Genomic DNA, 14,271 nt, shown 5'->3' with positions numbered 1-14,271 from the left:
ATTCACAAAAATTATATTGTTTCCTCTTTTGAAAACTGTACTTTATATTTGAAACCTCATTCACACTTAATATTTACAAAATTTCACTTATTTAACGTATCAAATTTGATGTGTCGTTTTCTCCACATTATACATATCTAGAAACTATTTATTAAAATTCATGCCCCAAACCACATTATAATTTTCATTGACAGATACGTTTTCTTTTTTTTTTTTTGGTTATAATACGTTTTAGGTACACTTTGTTTTATTTTGTTAACCACAGCCCAACATCTTCTCAAAAAAAAAAAAAACCAAAGCCCAACATGTGTAACTCACAAGCCCAATATGAAAGCGAGGTGGCAGCCCACAAGCTAATCATTTACATTTGGGTTGGGCCAATTTTATATTTTGTTTGAAATTACAAAATTTATGTTTTCATACTGAAATTAATAATTTTAGTATAAAAACACTTTAGTCTCTAACTAGTTATTACTGTTATAAGAAAATATTATTGAATGTTATCTTATTTTGAATAAAATAACATATTTTAAATAATAGCTAACACTTTAGTTATAAAAGTCAATTCATGAAACTATCTACTCTCTTTTAACAAATATAAAAAAATATCCACTGCATAAAAAATTTAGAATTTAATCAATTTTTGTGCATCTTTGACGATGAATTAAGTATTCACGAGGCGCATAAGAAATTGGATAAGATTTTACAAAGTTTGATGATTCACAACCCATTTCCTGGGTATTGAAGTGTGAGGGTATTTGTGTGCATGCGTGTGTAGGTCTAGTGGTAGGAGGTCCACGACTTTGAGGTTTTGGGTTCGAGTTCTCTGTCGCGCAATCTTTAAATTTCTTTATTTATTTATGTAATTTATCAAAAAAAAAGTGTGAGAGGTATTTTAAACTGTAAGTCATGTGTTTCTACATATTATTGTTATTATGTAGACAGTAATATAAAAAGAGTCTAAGGCAGTCTAAGGCACAACTTGTGGATTGCATATTTTACCCATGTTATATATTTATTATTATAGTTATAAAATATAATTTGTGGATTGCATATTTTACCCTTGTTATATATTTATTATTATATTTATAAAATATAAATCTATTTTGATATACATTTATTTGTCACCCAAATCTATAGAGAATACTTTATATCTATAGCTATTGATAAGGCTTATAAATAAATATATCCATCCAAAAAATTATCTAATAAAAGTAATGAATTAATAGATTTTTTTAAATAATAGATTATCAATTAAAATAACATTAATTATACGTACAACGTACGTTCTTTATGCTAGTTTTTCAAAAAAGCCTCGCATGATCTTTAAATTTATTTATTTATTTATTTATGTAATTTATTTAAACTGTAAGTGCATGTGTTTCTACATATTATTGTTATTATGTAGACATTTTTCAAAACAGCCTCTCTACATCCTGAGTGATAATGTGATGAGCTTCGTTGTTTCCTTTCTGTGATGACATTTTCCAAATTAGCTCAGATTATCTTGTTGATTTTTGTCAGACTGCTCGAAGGAGAAGAGACTCTCGCTTCACTCGATGTAGTAACTCTAGTGTTTGACACATACTCTGGTTCGATAGTGCTAAGTTCTAACTCCTTTTACTCGAGTTGTTGTGATAAAATGGTCATAATTCACTATTTTGTGTAATCATAAGTAAGTGATCATTTTTGTGAAATCAGTGTTGATAGTGATGGTTTATTTGCATGTAGCAACCAACACTTTTCTTGGTGGGAGGGAAGGCCTTCTACCATGAAGTAAAGCTAAGTTATCGAGGAACAGAACGTCACCCTTTTACCACTTGAATTGGATGCTCTCTTCTTCGATGATCTCTTGGCATCGTTTCACCGCCTCGTCCGGTATTTCACTTGCATCGGCCATGGTGGCGGAGCTGAGCTCGTTACCGTGCATTCCAACGACGGTGTTGAACCACATCCTCCTTCCTTTTCTTCCCTCGAACACCCTTGTCAAAGGTCTAGGACCCAGTATCGTCTTCACCCCACCTTCTGCCAGCTATTCCATCTCCATTCCTAATGCCTTACCCCTGCACACGACATTTACTTTGGAGGATTAGCCTTCATAGATAAAAATAGTACTCCCTCCGTGCCACCTCCATAGTCCACTTCATTTTTTCACACATATTAAGAAAATGCAATAAATAGTGTTTGGAAAATTCAAATAGTACTTGGAAAATACAAAATGTATGTAATTATTCAATTTTGCCCTTATTTATTATGTTTGACTATATTTAAATAAGGTTACTATGGTAAAAAACTATAACACTTGCTATGGGACGGAGGGAGAGAGTATAATAGTAATAAATAAAGCAGCTGGGTTGCTGATTATTTTGGCTTTTTCAATAGGATAATTATTCTACTAAGTAGTTCTAGACATCGCTTTGAATTTTATATTTTTTGAAATCTTCTGCAAATTATTATAGTCATAGACATTTCTTCAATAACATAAATACTCCATCCCTCCATGAATATAGGTTTTAAGGGAGAGCTGTACGATTTGAAAAAGATTTAATTGTTTATTTAGTAAGTAGATAAAGAGTCTTATAATTAAAAAAAGAAAAGAAAAAAAAGAACAAAAAAGATTTAACGATAGAAAGGGGCTCACAGATTAAAAAATGGTGGGTTCATGAATGACAAAAAAAGGATTATTAAGAAAATGTAGTAGACTATTATTCTAATATTAAATTGTATATTTAATATACTTTATTTATAATATAAAAAAGAATTTTTAAAATAATTTTATTATTTTAAAATAAAACATAATTAAATAATTTTATTTAATCTATTACGTTATAGAGTTTGCTAATTTATTTGAGAATTATTTTAAAGAGGTTTTTACATAGTTATAGAATCAAAAAGATGAAATTGCTAATTAATATTTAAATATAATAAATATCAGATTTATATTAAAGAGGTTTTACTATAATTATAGAATTAAATGGAGCAAATTTCTAATTAATATTTTAAATATAATAAATCAACATATACGATTCTGATCTATTGGGTCAATATAAATGGGCCAGCTCAAAGAAAGGCCTATTGGGCCAGCTCAATAGAAGATCTTCCTTATTCAGTTTTGAACAAATTGAGATAGCATGAGTTTATAACTTTAAGCCGCTGCATGGGCTGGGCCCAACTTTTTCTCTAGCATGGGTGATGTTAAACAAAGCCCATTTTGGCTAATTATGCCCATGGATTATGCCAGAGAGAGGGCCCAAGGCTGTGAGTGCACTGAGACTGTTCGAGATATTGCCGCAAAGTTAAAGGAAGAAGTATGTTTGGGAAGGTAGATCAATTAATCGACTTCCTACTCAAGGTGAGCAAAAAATCCGAAACCGAATAATCGAATTGATCGAAATCGAAATTTTAAAATATAGTTTGGTTATTTCGGTTTTTCGGTTCGGTTTTTTTTCCATAAAATTTCGGTTTTTCGGTTCGGTTTGGATTTTTTAAAACCGAACAAAACCGAAAAACCGAAATATATTTATAATATATATATTTTATATATATAATATTTTAATTATAATTTTATAAAATCTAACTTCTAATATATTTTTTTTAATTTTATAGCTTTTTCGGAATTTTCTGTTTTTTTTTTCTAAATCGGTTTTTTCGGTTCGGTTCGATTTGAAGTATAAAAATTTCGATTAATTCGGTTCGGTTCGATTTTTTTTAAAACCGAACAAAATATGATTTGGTTTGGTTTTTGGTTTTAACAAAAACCATACCATATAACCGAATGCACACCACTTCCTACGCAGGTTAGAGCTTCGTATATCCTATGAACCTAAAGCCTGAAAGATTTCTGCTTCATATTTCCTGACTTTATGACTTAAAACAGTTGTCGCCACCTATTTGCTAGGTTTGGTTCAAGTTAGTGTTTGGGCTTCATATGTTGGCAGAATAAATAACGAGTATTGATGAGATTGATCATCTTATGCTTGTTTAGTTATCTTAATTTGGTTTGCCTGTCTCAATCTTCAAAAGTTGGAACAAAAAATAGTTAAATGATAGATTTGGCTGTGCGTGATAGTTAGGATATCATTATTTTGGGATTTGCATGAATATGAAGGATAAACAAAATTTCACCCTTTAAATTCTTCATTTCTTTTCCCACATTTCCTACTTGACCCTTACCCATTCCTCATTTACACTACAAAGGATGGATAATATTATCCCTCCAAAAATGGTGTGATAATATTATCCCTCATTTATAGTGTAAATGAGGAATGAGTAATGTTCAAGTAGGAAATGTGGGAAAAGAAATGAAGGATTTAAAGGGTGAAATTTTGTTTATCCTTTATTTTTTCATGATAAATTTACAACCAAAGATAACGCAGCCTTATAGTATGAGTGACCTAGTTGATTGAATGGTGATCAGAGTGAAGGGTTTGAGATAAATGAAGAACAATGAACAGAAAAGATGATTAATTATGATTCTCTATTTCCTCATGTTATGATATGAATTCCTAATGAAGTGTTATACCAATTGAGTTGTACTTTACTGTCATTCTCCTAAAAAAATTGTTACTTTGATTTGGGCTATAAATTATTTTCTTGAGCTTCTTACACCATGGAAGCAATGAAACTAGAGAATAACATAAAGTGGCTCTATCCACGACATAAAAACAGAGCAAAAATATAATTTTCACTAATCAAAGCATACAGAAAAATAGCTCTGGTCGAAGACACTTCTTTCCATATTCCATCCTCTCAGCTCTTTGTATGAGAATCATTGGCTGCGCACACACACACACACACACACACTTGATAAACAATACGGATAAGAAACTCAAAGCTACAACTACTCAAAGTCCGCTATATGCCCCAGTAATTTTATTTCTCTTCAATTTATACTCTGTAATTAGGATTTTTACTATGTAACTCACTATAATCTCTTCAATTAATTAACTCAATTATCCAAATACTTTAACAATTTATAAGCTCTTAAAATATTACTCCCTCCGTCCCATTATTAATGAAGTTTTCATTTTTGGGTTGTCCCATTATTCATGGACAGTTTCTAATTTTGGTAATGATTTTACACTACAAACAATGTGGCCCCACACACCTTTACACACTTTTACACTACAATCTTATTCTCTTAAATACTGGTGCCCAAAAGAAATAGGTCATAAATAGCGAGATGGAGGGAGTACATCTTATAAACTCTTAAAGCATCTCTCTAAAATAAGCTTAGAAACATACCCCCTAGTTTGACGCTTCCCCTCTAACTAATAGGTCGGGGGTTTGAGCCACTAATGAGGAAAACGAGGAATCATTATTGATTCTCTCTCTTTTTTTTTCTAATACCCTCTTAATTTGGTACATAATACCTATGCCTGTTATTTATATATAAAAGAATTTAGTTAGAAGGAATTTGGAGTTACCTCATTAGAAGAGTATCATGATTAACGAGTCATAAAACGAACTTGAAGCCAAAACTGCCATTGTGAGAATCTGAGGCCTAGTTCATCACATTTGATTGCATATTTCCTGATGAACGAAAACATTAATCTTTACATGAGACGTTTAAGGCATTCTTGATAAAATAATTCAACTTAATCAAGTGTTTGGTTTGCATGATTCGACCCATCATGCATCCAATTGAATGATTATTTATCATCTCAAAGTTAGATGTATATATTATTTAATCACATTTAGTCCTATCAATCTTATCAATTTTATCTATCACATCCACCAAACCAAACACCCTCTGTACAATCTAAATATTTTAACAAAGAACTGAAAATTTTAGAAATTTTGAGATGTGCGAGTACCTGATCTGCAACAAAATTAATCTTTTGTATCGACAGAAGGATGGAAAGAGCACATCATCGATGAGCCATGCAACGAACTTGAAGGGCATCATTTCCCCACTCTTGTTGTTTCTCTAGAATCCTCTGGGCCGACTCCACAAGTGACGTTCGCGCTTCCCCCTTCACCTCAATCAGCTCGAGTGTTGGAATTTCCCCGATATCTTCTGGTATTTCATTGAGCTTCGAACACTCGTGGAGCACGAGGCTTTTGAGCATTGGGAAGTGGCTACTTTCAGTTATCCAATCCTGGAGATGCGACATTTCTATTACCAAAATTTCTAGTTTAGGAAACTCTCCATCGCTTGTTTCCCATGTGCTGCCTTTGCAAGCCCAATAAGTCAGTTTAAGCACTCGAAGATTTGGCAACGAGCCTACAATAGTCATCTCCTCCCAAGGATCGGAAGAGCCACACGGCTTAATGTCAACTTTCTCAGAGACTTAGGAAAAGTGAAGTCATCCTTCTGGTGAAGCACAATTCTAAGAGATGAACGTAACTTCAAATCTTCAAGTTGACGCAGATGCACCAAATTGTTGAGGAAAATTTTGGCATCAGAGCAATCAATTTCCAATTTCTTTAGGTTTGGGATCATTCTCAATATCCTTTCACTACACATGGTATGTGACACTATAGAGAGTGTTTGGAGGTTTTCTAGACTAGCAGCTGTTATTCCTTCTGGATTTGGTAACATGCCATAGAAGACAAGATGTCTCAATCTTGGCATCCTCCAAATCTCCTGTGGCAAACAGGTTAAATAAAATCTAAAGCTCCTCCAATCATTCTTTGCGCGAAGGCTTAAAGTTTCAAGATTACGAAGCTTTGAAATGGCTGTAGGTATCCTTCCAGGATAGTAGACAGCAAGGTATGCTAGATAAAATAGGTCAAATAGTTGATCTGGTAGTGAATGCACATAAACATTTCCTGCATCCAATACCCTTAGCAATCTAAAACCTTCCAACTTGTTTGCTACAGAGATGCCATGGAAGCACAAAATCGTATGGATGGTTAAGCCATAAAGTTCTGAGAGGTATGGTAAACCCGAAGGAGCAACACTTACACGACGCTGATTTTTCCTGCCCTTTACTGGAAGCCCGCTGCTGAAGTTCACAAGAAACTTCTCTTCATTCGCTTTTCTTATGCACAAATCTCGCATCAGATCATGGAGGCTGCAACTTTTGATCCTGCCGTCACACTTTCTCTTGGTAACCAAAACAAGGTTTCTCTTGACAAGATCCTCCAAAAACTCTTCCGCCACTTCTTCTAAGGCTTCAGATCTGTTCAGAGTCTTCAGACGTCTCAAGAATCCCTCAGCTACCCATAATTTGGTGAGTTTTGAGACACGGACCTCACAATCCTCAGGAAACATTCCCATGTACAAGAAACACGGCCTCAGATAATGAGGCAAGTGAGTGTAACTCAAAGACAATATATTTTCAAATTGTCCTCCTATAGTAACTGAATTTACATTTCGTGCAATTTCGCTCCATGAAGCTACATTGGTGCTAACCGCTGATAGGAGCCCTGCAACCACCACGATTGCGAGTGGCAGCCCTTTGCAGCTTCTCGCGATCTCCTTTCCAATGTTCTCCAACTCCGGAGGGCAATCTTGATGTGCAAACACCTTCTGCTGAAGTAGATTCCAACTCTGAGCCTCATCCATGAACCGCATCTTGTGGGGACAGCTCAAACGACAGGCATAAGCAGCCACATCAGTTTCTCTTGTCGTTAACATGACTCGGCTTCCATTACCATCGTCGGGAAGTATAATTCTTACATCATCCCAAGCGTCTGTGCTCCAAATATCATCCATTACAAGGAGATATCTCCTGCCTTTCAAGATCTTGTGCACTTTCGCCCCTGGCAATTCTTTTTCCTCCTTGGATCTATCTTTGCTCTCCTCGGATCTTTCTTTATCAAACTCTTCCATGGAAGCTAGGAGGGCTGATACAACTACATCTGCATTGTAGTCCTGTGATACTGTGACCCAAACACGAATATCGAACCGCTGCACTTTTAGTGGGTCGTCGTAAACACACTTTGCAAGAGTAGTTTTTCCTATACCTCCCATTCCAACGATTGGGATAACTTCTAAATTTGGCGATTCTCCACAGAGTCGAGATTTTATTGTTAGCAAATCTTCATGTAAACCAACCATATAGCTAATCTTGATGATCGGAGCAGATCTGGATGGTGAACCTGTTGCAGAAGAAAGGTCGGAGTTCGAGTCACCAAACGACAAATGAGGAACTATTGAAAAAAATAAAAAATAAAAAATAAAATAAATAAAACCTGCTGCTGCGGAAGAAGAAGCACCAAGTTGTACTGCAACTGCACTGTTATTCTTGATGATCATCACCTCCCTTGTGATTGAATTTGTTTCTTTTCTTATCTTTCTTATTTGCCATTTTAGCTTTGATTTGACACCTAAAACATTCCACCAATGTGATCGAGCTTCCATCAATATGAAAGACTCAATAATATGTTCTGCTTCATATGCTAAATCTCTAATTCGCCCATCCAAGATGTTGGCTTTTTCGGGAAAATCTTCAAGAAACTCTTGCAAGAAAATAAATGGTTCATAGATAGATCGAATTTGTTGTTTTTTATTACGAGAAATGGAATATCTATCTTGATCCAAGATTATTTCTCCAGTGGTTCGGGAGAGGGAAAGAAGAGCAGCATAAGCCATCTTTGGTGATCACAGTTAAGTTTTTGCTACTAGATTTTTGCAGATAAAGATAAACTAAGCTGGAAGAATGGCTGAAAGAGAGCAGGGCTAGTTTAGAAGACTGAGAGATAAATTATTCATTATTGACCAACCATATGTTTTCCTTTTACAATAAAGCCAATGGATTGTCTACTTTATTTTTGAAAGTGGAGGACGAAATGACAAAGTCGCCCTTGGAAAGGCATTTCTGCGGGCCCTCAATCATTTATGTCTATCAATTCATTTCCTCATCTGAAATAAGCTCCGTCCCAAACGAAATATCCTATTTCTTTTCGGCACAGAGATTAAGAAATGTGTATAAAGTAGATAAAGTGGGTCTGTGAAAATTATTTAAATATTAAGTATAGAGAGAGAGAGAGTGTATTGTCAAAAAAGGAAACAACACATTTCGTTTGGGACAGCCCAAAAAGGAAAACAGGACATTTCATTTGGGACGGATGGAGTACTATATAACATGAACTATTTTTATTTAATTCATATTCTATTAATGTATATTATCAAGGGGAAAATCTTATTATAGCCAAAATGCATAAATTTATAAGCTTTATAGTCTTACCTTCGAATACACTAGTTATATAACCATTTTTTTTGTTTAAAAGACAATTATACCCACAATTGACTTAGGTTAATTTTGGCAATGTGTTTAATTTGATTTTGTTTTTACTCGACGGTGTCACTACTCGATGGGGACCGTCACTACTCAATCGAGTACACCATCGAATAGTGAGTAATTGGCAATATGTTTAATTTGATTTTGTGTTTACTCGATGGTGTCACTACTTGATGGGGACTGTCACTACTCAATCGAGTACATTATCGAGTAGTGACTAGATTGTGTTTTTCATGTTTATTTCTTCTTCTTTTTTGGTTTGTTGGTGCTAAATCTTTGTATTTTGATATTGCAGGCAGCCAGACACCTTATAGGTGGAAGAGACCGTCGTTAATTTATGTAACCCATGCTATTAATCTATACGTACGAGGTACCGTATTTCGGCAAATTCGTTTTGCAAATGTTCAAAGGTCGAACGATAGGACGTCTTAGTGATCACGAGAGATACGCAAGCGTCAACAATGCTCTCCATCACCTATTATCCCTACAGATTGAGGGAGGGAATATTCCTCACCATGCATGGCTCGATGTCGGTGGTCGTATCATCTGTTTTACAGCAGCGGATTATGCACTTATCACCGGACTTCACTTTGGATTTAGTAAGTTCGATCCTCCCACTGAGCACCAAATTTTGGCTACTAGTATCTTCACAGCTATTTTGGTCATCATCCCACAAAACTCAGCCAACTTAGGTTGAAATTCAAAGCAAAACAACTCGGAACGAATCCAGCCACATCATCCTCATCAATTTCTCTTGTCGTTAACATGACTCGTCTTCCATTACCATCATCGGGAAGTATATTTCTTACATCACCCCAAGCCTCTGTACACCAAACATCATCCATTACAATGAAACACCTCCTGTTTTTGAAGTTTTTGAACACTTTCTCCTATCACTCTTACTCGAGTCTCAAATACTTATTACTTCAGATATTAGAAAATCAAATTGATGAATGAGTTGATTTGTCAAAGCAATAATCTTTCTATGCCTACATCTAACTCAAGTAAAAAAGTGCACAGTTGCATAATATGATGAAGACAGTTGAAAGAAAAAAAAAATACAGAGCAAAAAAGAGTGCAAAGCTTGTAAAAACTAAAAACTTAATTTGGTGCAAACGTAAAGCCCAAACCTAAGTGGGCTCAGCCCCGCACTTACAAAGAATAGCTTTTGGAGCAAATAAAAAGCCCAAACCCAATTGGGCTCGTAAGCAATTACTGTAGGCCAAAGAAGCCCATAGTCAATTCATTGAAATAGTCAAGAGGGAAAGTGAATAGACTCTATGCTTATTATTGAGAATTTAAGATCTTCTATTGCAAATTTGTGTGGCATTATTTGTAAATGCAACCTCTATTTTCTTTGATGAATCCCAAATAACCTTTTAATTGGGTTAATAGTTGTTTTTTTTAAAAGAGGCCCGATAATGTTGATGTTGGGCCAGTAATTTTATTTGGTAACCAAAGCCCAGTATCTATATATATGAATTCCGTTTTTAACTGAGCCCAACATCTGTTATTTGGGTTGTTATTTGGATCAATAGGTGATAATAATAATAATAGGAATCCCAAACCAAGCATATCTAATCCTTGAAGCAACACGTTTCATACGTGACTAGCCACTCCCTCAACCGACTCAAAACAGTATAAGAAACGAGGAGTTGAGCGTGAACCAAATTTTTCCCCATTCTGCAAATTCTAAAACAAAAACACCAAGCACACACATCATCCCCACAGTGTCCACAACCATTCACGTCAGAGAAGGTAGTTTTCTTTACTTCAGTACAATTATCTCTTTGCTAAAACAGCATGAACAATAATTACATATCTCTAATTCTAATCTCACAAATACAGTTCTAAGCTCACGAATACAGTTGTTTCTCAATTAGCAACAAAAAGGAAACAGACTATAACTCATAAAAATTGAATCTTGAGCAGTAGACGACTGTCACTCTGAGTAATCCCTTGAAACCTCGGTTCCTGAAATAGAACAAGTAGAGATTCATTAGTTTGTGATGACCGCCGGCGTTGCCCGCGCTATGGCGGCCGCGGTGGCTACTGACAGTAGAGGAAGAGGGAGGTTGAGCGAGAGTTAGGGATGGAGATTGAGTGAGAGATAGTGAGATAGAGTGTGAGATAGAGACAGACAGCAGGAAGAAGGGAGAAAGGCAGAACGAGCTAGAGGGAGAGAGGAGCGGGGCAGGCGGCGGCGAGCACCGGCGCTGCAAGCGCCGTCGTGTCTTGCGGCGGCCGCCGCGCCCTGGACAGAGAGAGAGAGAGCGAGAGATCGAGAGAGGGCAGAGAGAGAGGGAGTTCGAGGGAGAGAGCAGAGACAGAAGTAGAGAGAGAGACAGGGACTTACCTGAGTCAGAAGAGGCGGCGGCGTGACAGAGACGACGGCGGGGCGGCAGGCTTCGCCGGAGAGACGAATTCCAGAGGGGATGAAGAGAGGTAGAAACCCTAGGATTTTGATTTTATAATTTGGGGATTGAGACATAGGGAAAAGAGAAATGGAAAGAAAGGAAAGGGGGAGAGGAGAGGCCGACCTCGCCGCGCCGGAGGCGACGAAGGCCAGCGACGGTCGCCGGAGACAGGGAGAGAGAAAGAGAGACGACAGAGCTGAGTGAGAGGGAGAAGTCACGCAGAGAGAGAAGTTAATTTGATTCCTTTTATTAAAAGGAAGAGTATAAGGCTTTTAATTTATTTAATCTGAAAAAAGTGAATTGGGCTAATAATTATTGGATCAATTAATCTCTGTTGGGCTTTGGATTAATTCTGTAAATGACCCAGGTTTGTTTTAATTGGACCTTTGATTTATTCACGCGGGCTGCATCATTATCATATAAGCCCAATAGTTAAGATTAGCTATTCATTAATAATTAGAAGTGGTTAATTAAAGTTTTTAAACACATAGTATTTATTTATTAATTAGTACGATTAGAGTGATGATTACTGCATTTGAATCTATATTGGCATTTGTTGATAAGCTTGCCAAATAGCAGTTAGTCTTTAGTTCATAAATTCCAAATAGGAATATCACCTTAAGACCCCACACGTACTCTTTAAGTTAAATTCATATTATTTTCTCGTTATTTACTTGGTTAGTTAATCTATATTGAATGTCATATACAAAAGAAGGTGAATCCATAGTTCCGAATCACCTGAATCATCAGACCACGATCAGGTGGGCTTTCTTATATAAAAATCAAAGTTTATGGGGGTGTATTCGTTGTGGAATTTAATGGATTTCTATGGATTTTAAAAGTCTGGGTGTATTCGTTCAAGACTTTTAAAAGTATGCAGAAATCTGGGTGTATTCGTTCATGACTTTTAAAAGTCCATATAAATTTGGCTGTATTCGTTTCAGACTTTTTAAAATCCATACAAATCTAGGTGTATTCGTTATTCCATTGACTTAAAATCCGAAATGACTTTCATGGATTTCATACAAAAAATACACACGACGAAATCTGGCCAAGAACCACGAGAATTGAAATCCATGAAGTTTTAAGCGAGCGCTGAGTTCCAGCGCCCGCGGGCAAGAAGCTGAGAAAGTCCAGCGCTCGCTGGGTTTGAGCGGGCGCTGGGTTTCCATTATGTCGACTAGAATCACTCTGCCACTCCTACTTCTCTCACTCCTCCTCTTCTCCCTTCTTTCCACCCCGATTCTCGCCTCTCCTACCGCCGCCGACGACGACGAAGACCTCAGCTTCCTCGAGGAACCGGAATCTGGCGACGCCGTGCCCGTCGACCACCCCCACTCTGATGCCGAATTCTCTAAGGCAGAAGATGAGGACTTCGAGAACTACGACGACTTCGATGTTCCTTCCGACTTCGCTCACGGCGAAGATGGGGATGATGAGGTCGCCGCTCTCTGATTGAAGTCATCACTCTTGGTATTCATATTGAATCGAGTCGAGTGAAGGGGAAGAAAATGTTCAAGAAGACAGTGGATGCCAAATCGCAGCAGCGCCTCTCGGGGGCTGACCGCAAGAAACTCAAACGCACTGTTAGAGACCGATTTCCGGCTGTCTCCGATGCGGATATCGATCTTTTGCTTCCGCCCAAGGTCTTTGCTTTCCCACTTTTCATTCCCTCTTCTTGTAACTGCTGTTTTCTTTTAAGTGCATTTGCCCTTCTTTGCCACAGTTTTGGTGGGCTGCAACTTCTTATCTTCTGTATTTAACTTTTTGCTGTATGATTATGTCTGACGTAGAGTGCTTCTCTGGATAAGTCTGGGGAATACCAAATGCCAAACGATTTCTTAGAGCTCACTTCCGCTGTTGATAATAGTTTTACACCATATATACGTATGAAAGTTCATATATTTGAGCCGTATATTAGAGTCTCTCGTTCAATGAAGATGGTCTTTTTATTTTTTATCTGCATTTTAATTAGTTGGGAGTATTCTCTATGCTGAAGATCATATTGAGAAAGTTCAGTAGAAGGAGAATCCCATTAGTCAAGGAACAGCCTTTTTAGTTTCTTTCTTCTGATATCCTTGTTTACGACTGCCTAGTGTTTTACTTGATCAATTATTTTCTTAGGTAGAGATTGCAGTGGCAAAGTATCCCAATCGAGTTCTTGTATATGGCCTAGAAGGTGACTGTCCCTTGTTTTTTGATGCTGATGGACGTGGCTCAGAAATATTCCCTATAGGTAATGGGAAGTTAGTGCCATATATGGATTGTGTTGTATAAGCTTGTGGGTGGGTGCTTGTTGGCTCCATTTGCCTATATACGTTCAACTTTTGGCCTGATTAAAGTGCTTAATATTTCTTATCTAATAATATGTCATGGAATTTCTATACCCAGGTAGGCAGTACCACCATGAATAGCACAGAGGCATTAAAGGCTGGCTTGCGTGGGAAGGCATTAAAAATATGTCATTACTACCGTGACACGCTTTGGTAATAGCACCTGGGAATTGCATTCGATCAGTACAAGTTTCCTTTAAAAATAAATATATCGAGTGGGTTGCCTTTGCCTCTATAACAGTTCCTCTGTAATCTTTCATTTGTATGGCTTTATGTTGCCACGCGCTGGAACACAGCGGTCGCTGGGTTTCCAGCGCTCGCTGGGTTTCC

The 14,271-nt window shown here is 36.7% G+C and overlaps 1 protein-coding gene and 1 long non-coding RNA gene across 3 annotated transcripts; both read right to left on the bottom strand.

Moving 5' to 3' along the window:
* Positions 1-4,546: 4,546 nt before the first annotated feature.
* On the bottom strand, positions 4,547-8,763 carry LOC131016845 (putative late blight resistance protein homolog R1A-10). 2 transcript variants are annotated; one of them, XM_057945616.1, is made up of 4 exons: positions 8,143-8,763; positions 5,817-8,049; positions 5,427-5,532; positions 4,547-4,775 (listed from the first exon to the last, which is right to left on the bottom strand). In XM_057945616.1, exons 1-2 carry the CDS (start codon positions 8,540-8,542, stop codon positions 6,236-6,238), a joined length of 2,214 nt encoding a protein of 737 aa, XP_057801599.1. In that variant the 5' UTR covers positions 8,543-8,763; the 3' UTR covers positions 4,547-4,775; positions 5,427-5,532; positions 5,817-6,235. The 2 variants fall into 2 exon arrangements, with proteins under 2 accessions (XP_057801599.1, XP_057801600.1); XM_057945617.1 differs by lacking the exon at positions 5,427-5,532.
* A 2,177-nt stretch (positions 8,764-10,940) lies between these two features.
* LOC131017020 (uncharacterized) lies at positions 10,941-11,864 on the bottom strand. The gene is made up of 2 exons (XR_009099331.1): positions 11,548-11,864; positions 10,941-11,165 (listed from the first exon to the last, which is right to left on the bottom strand). It is a non-coding gene; the product is annotated as an uncharacterized LOC131017020 (long non-coding RNA).
* Between the last annotated feature and the right edge of the window lie 2,407 nt (positions 11,865-14,271).

The sequence above is a fragment of the Salvia miltiorrhiza genome, chromosome 3 (genome assembly GCF_028751815.1).
Source record: "Salvia miltiorrhiza cultivar Shanhuang (shh) chromosome 3, IMPLAD_Smil_shh, whole genome shotgun sequence".
In the NCBI taxonomy this organism is placed as follows: Eukaryota; Viridiplantae; Streptophyta; class Magnoliopsida; order Lamiales; family Lamiaceae; genus Salvia; species Salvia miltiorrhiza.
This window is presented reverse-complemented; position numbering and strand designations above follow the sequence as displayed.

Coding starts and splice junctions, on each gene's coding strand:
- LOC131016845 (XM_057945616.1), bottom strand. CDS start 8,542: ATGGCTTATGCTGCTCTTCTTTCCCTCTCCCGAACCACTGGAGAAATA. Junction 8,050..8,142: donor TTCTTCTTCCGCAGCAGCAG/GTTTTATTTATT, acceptor CTTCTGCAACAG/GTTCACCATCCAGATCTGCT.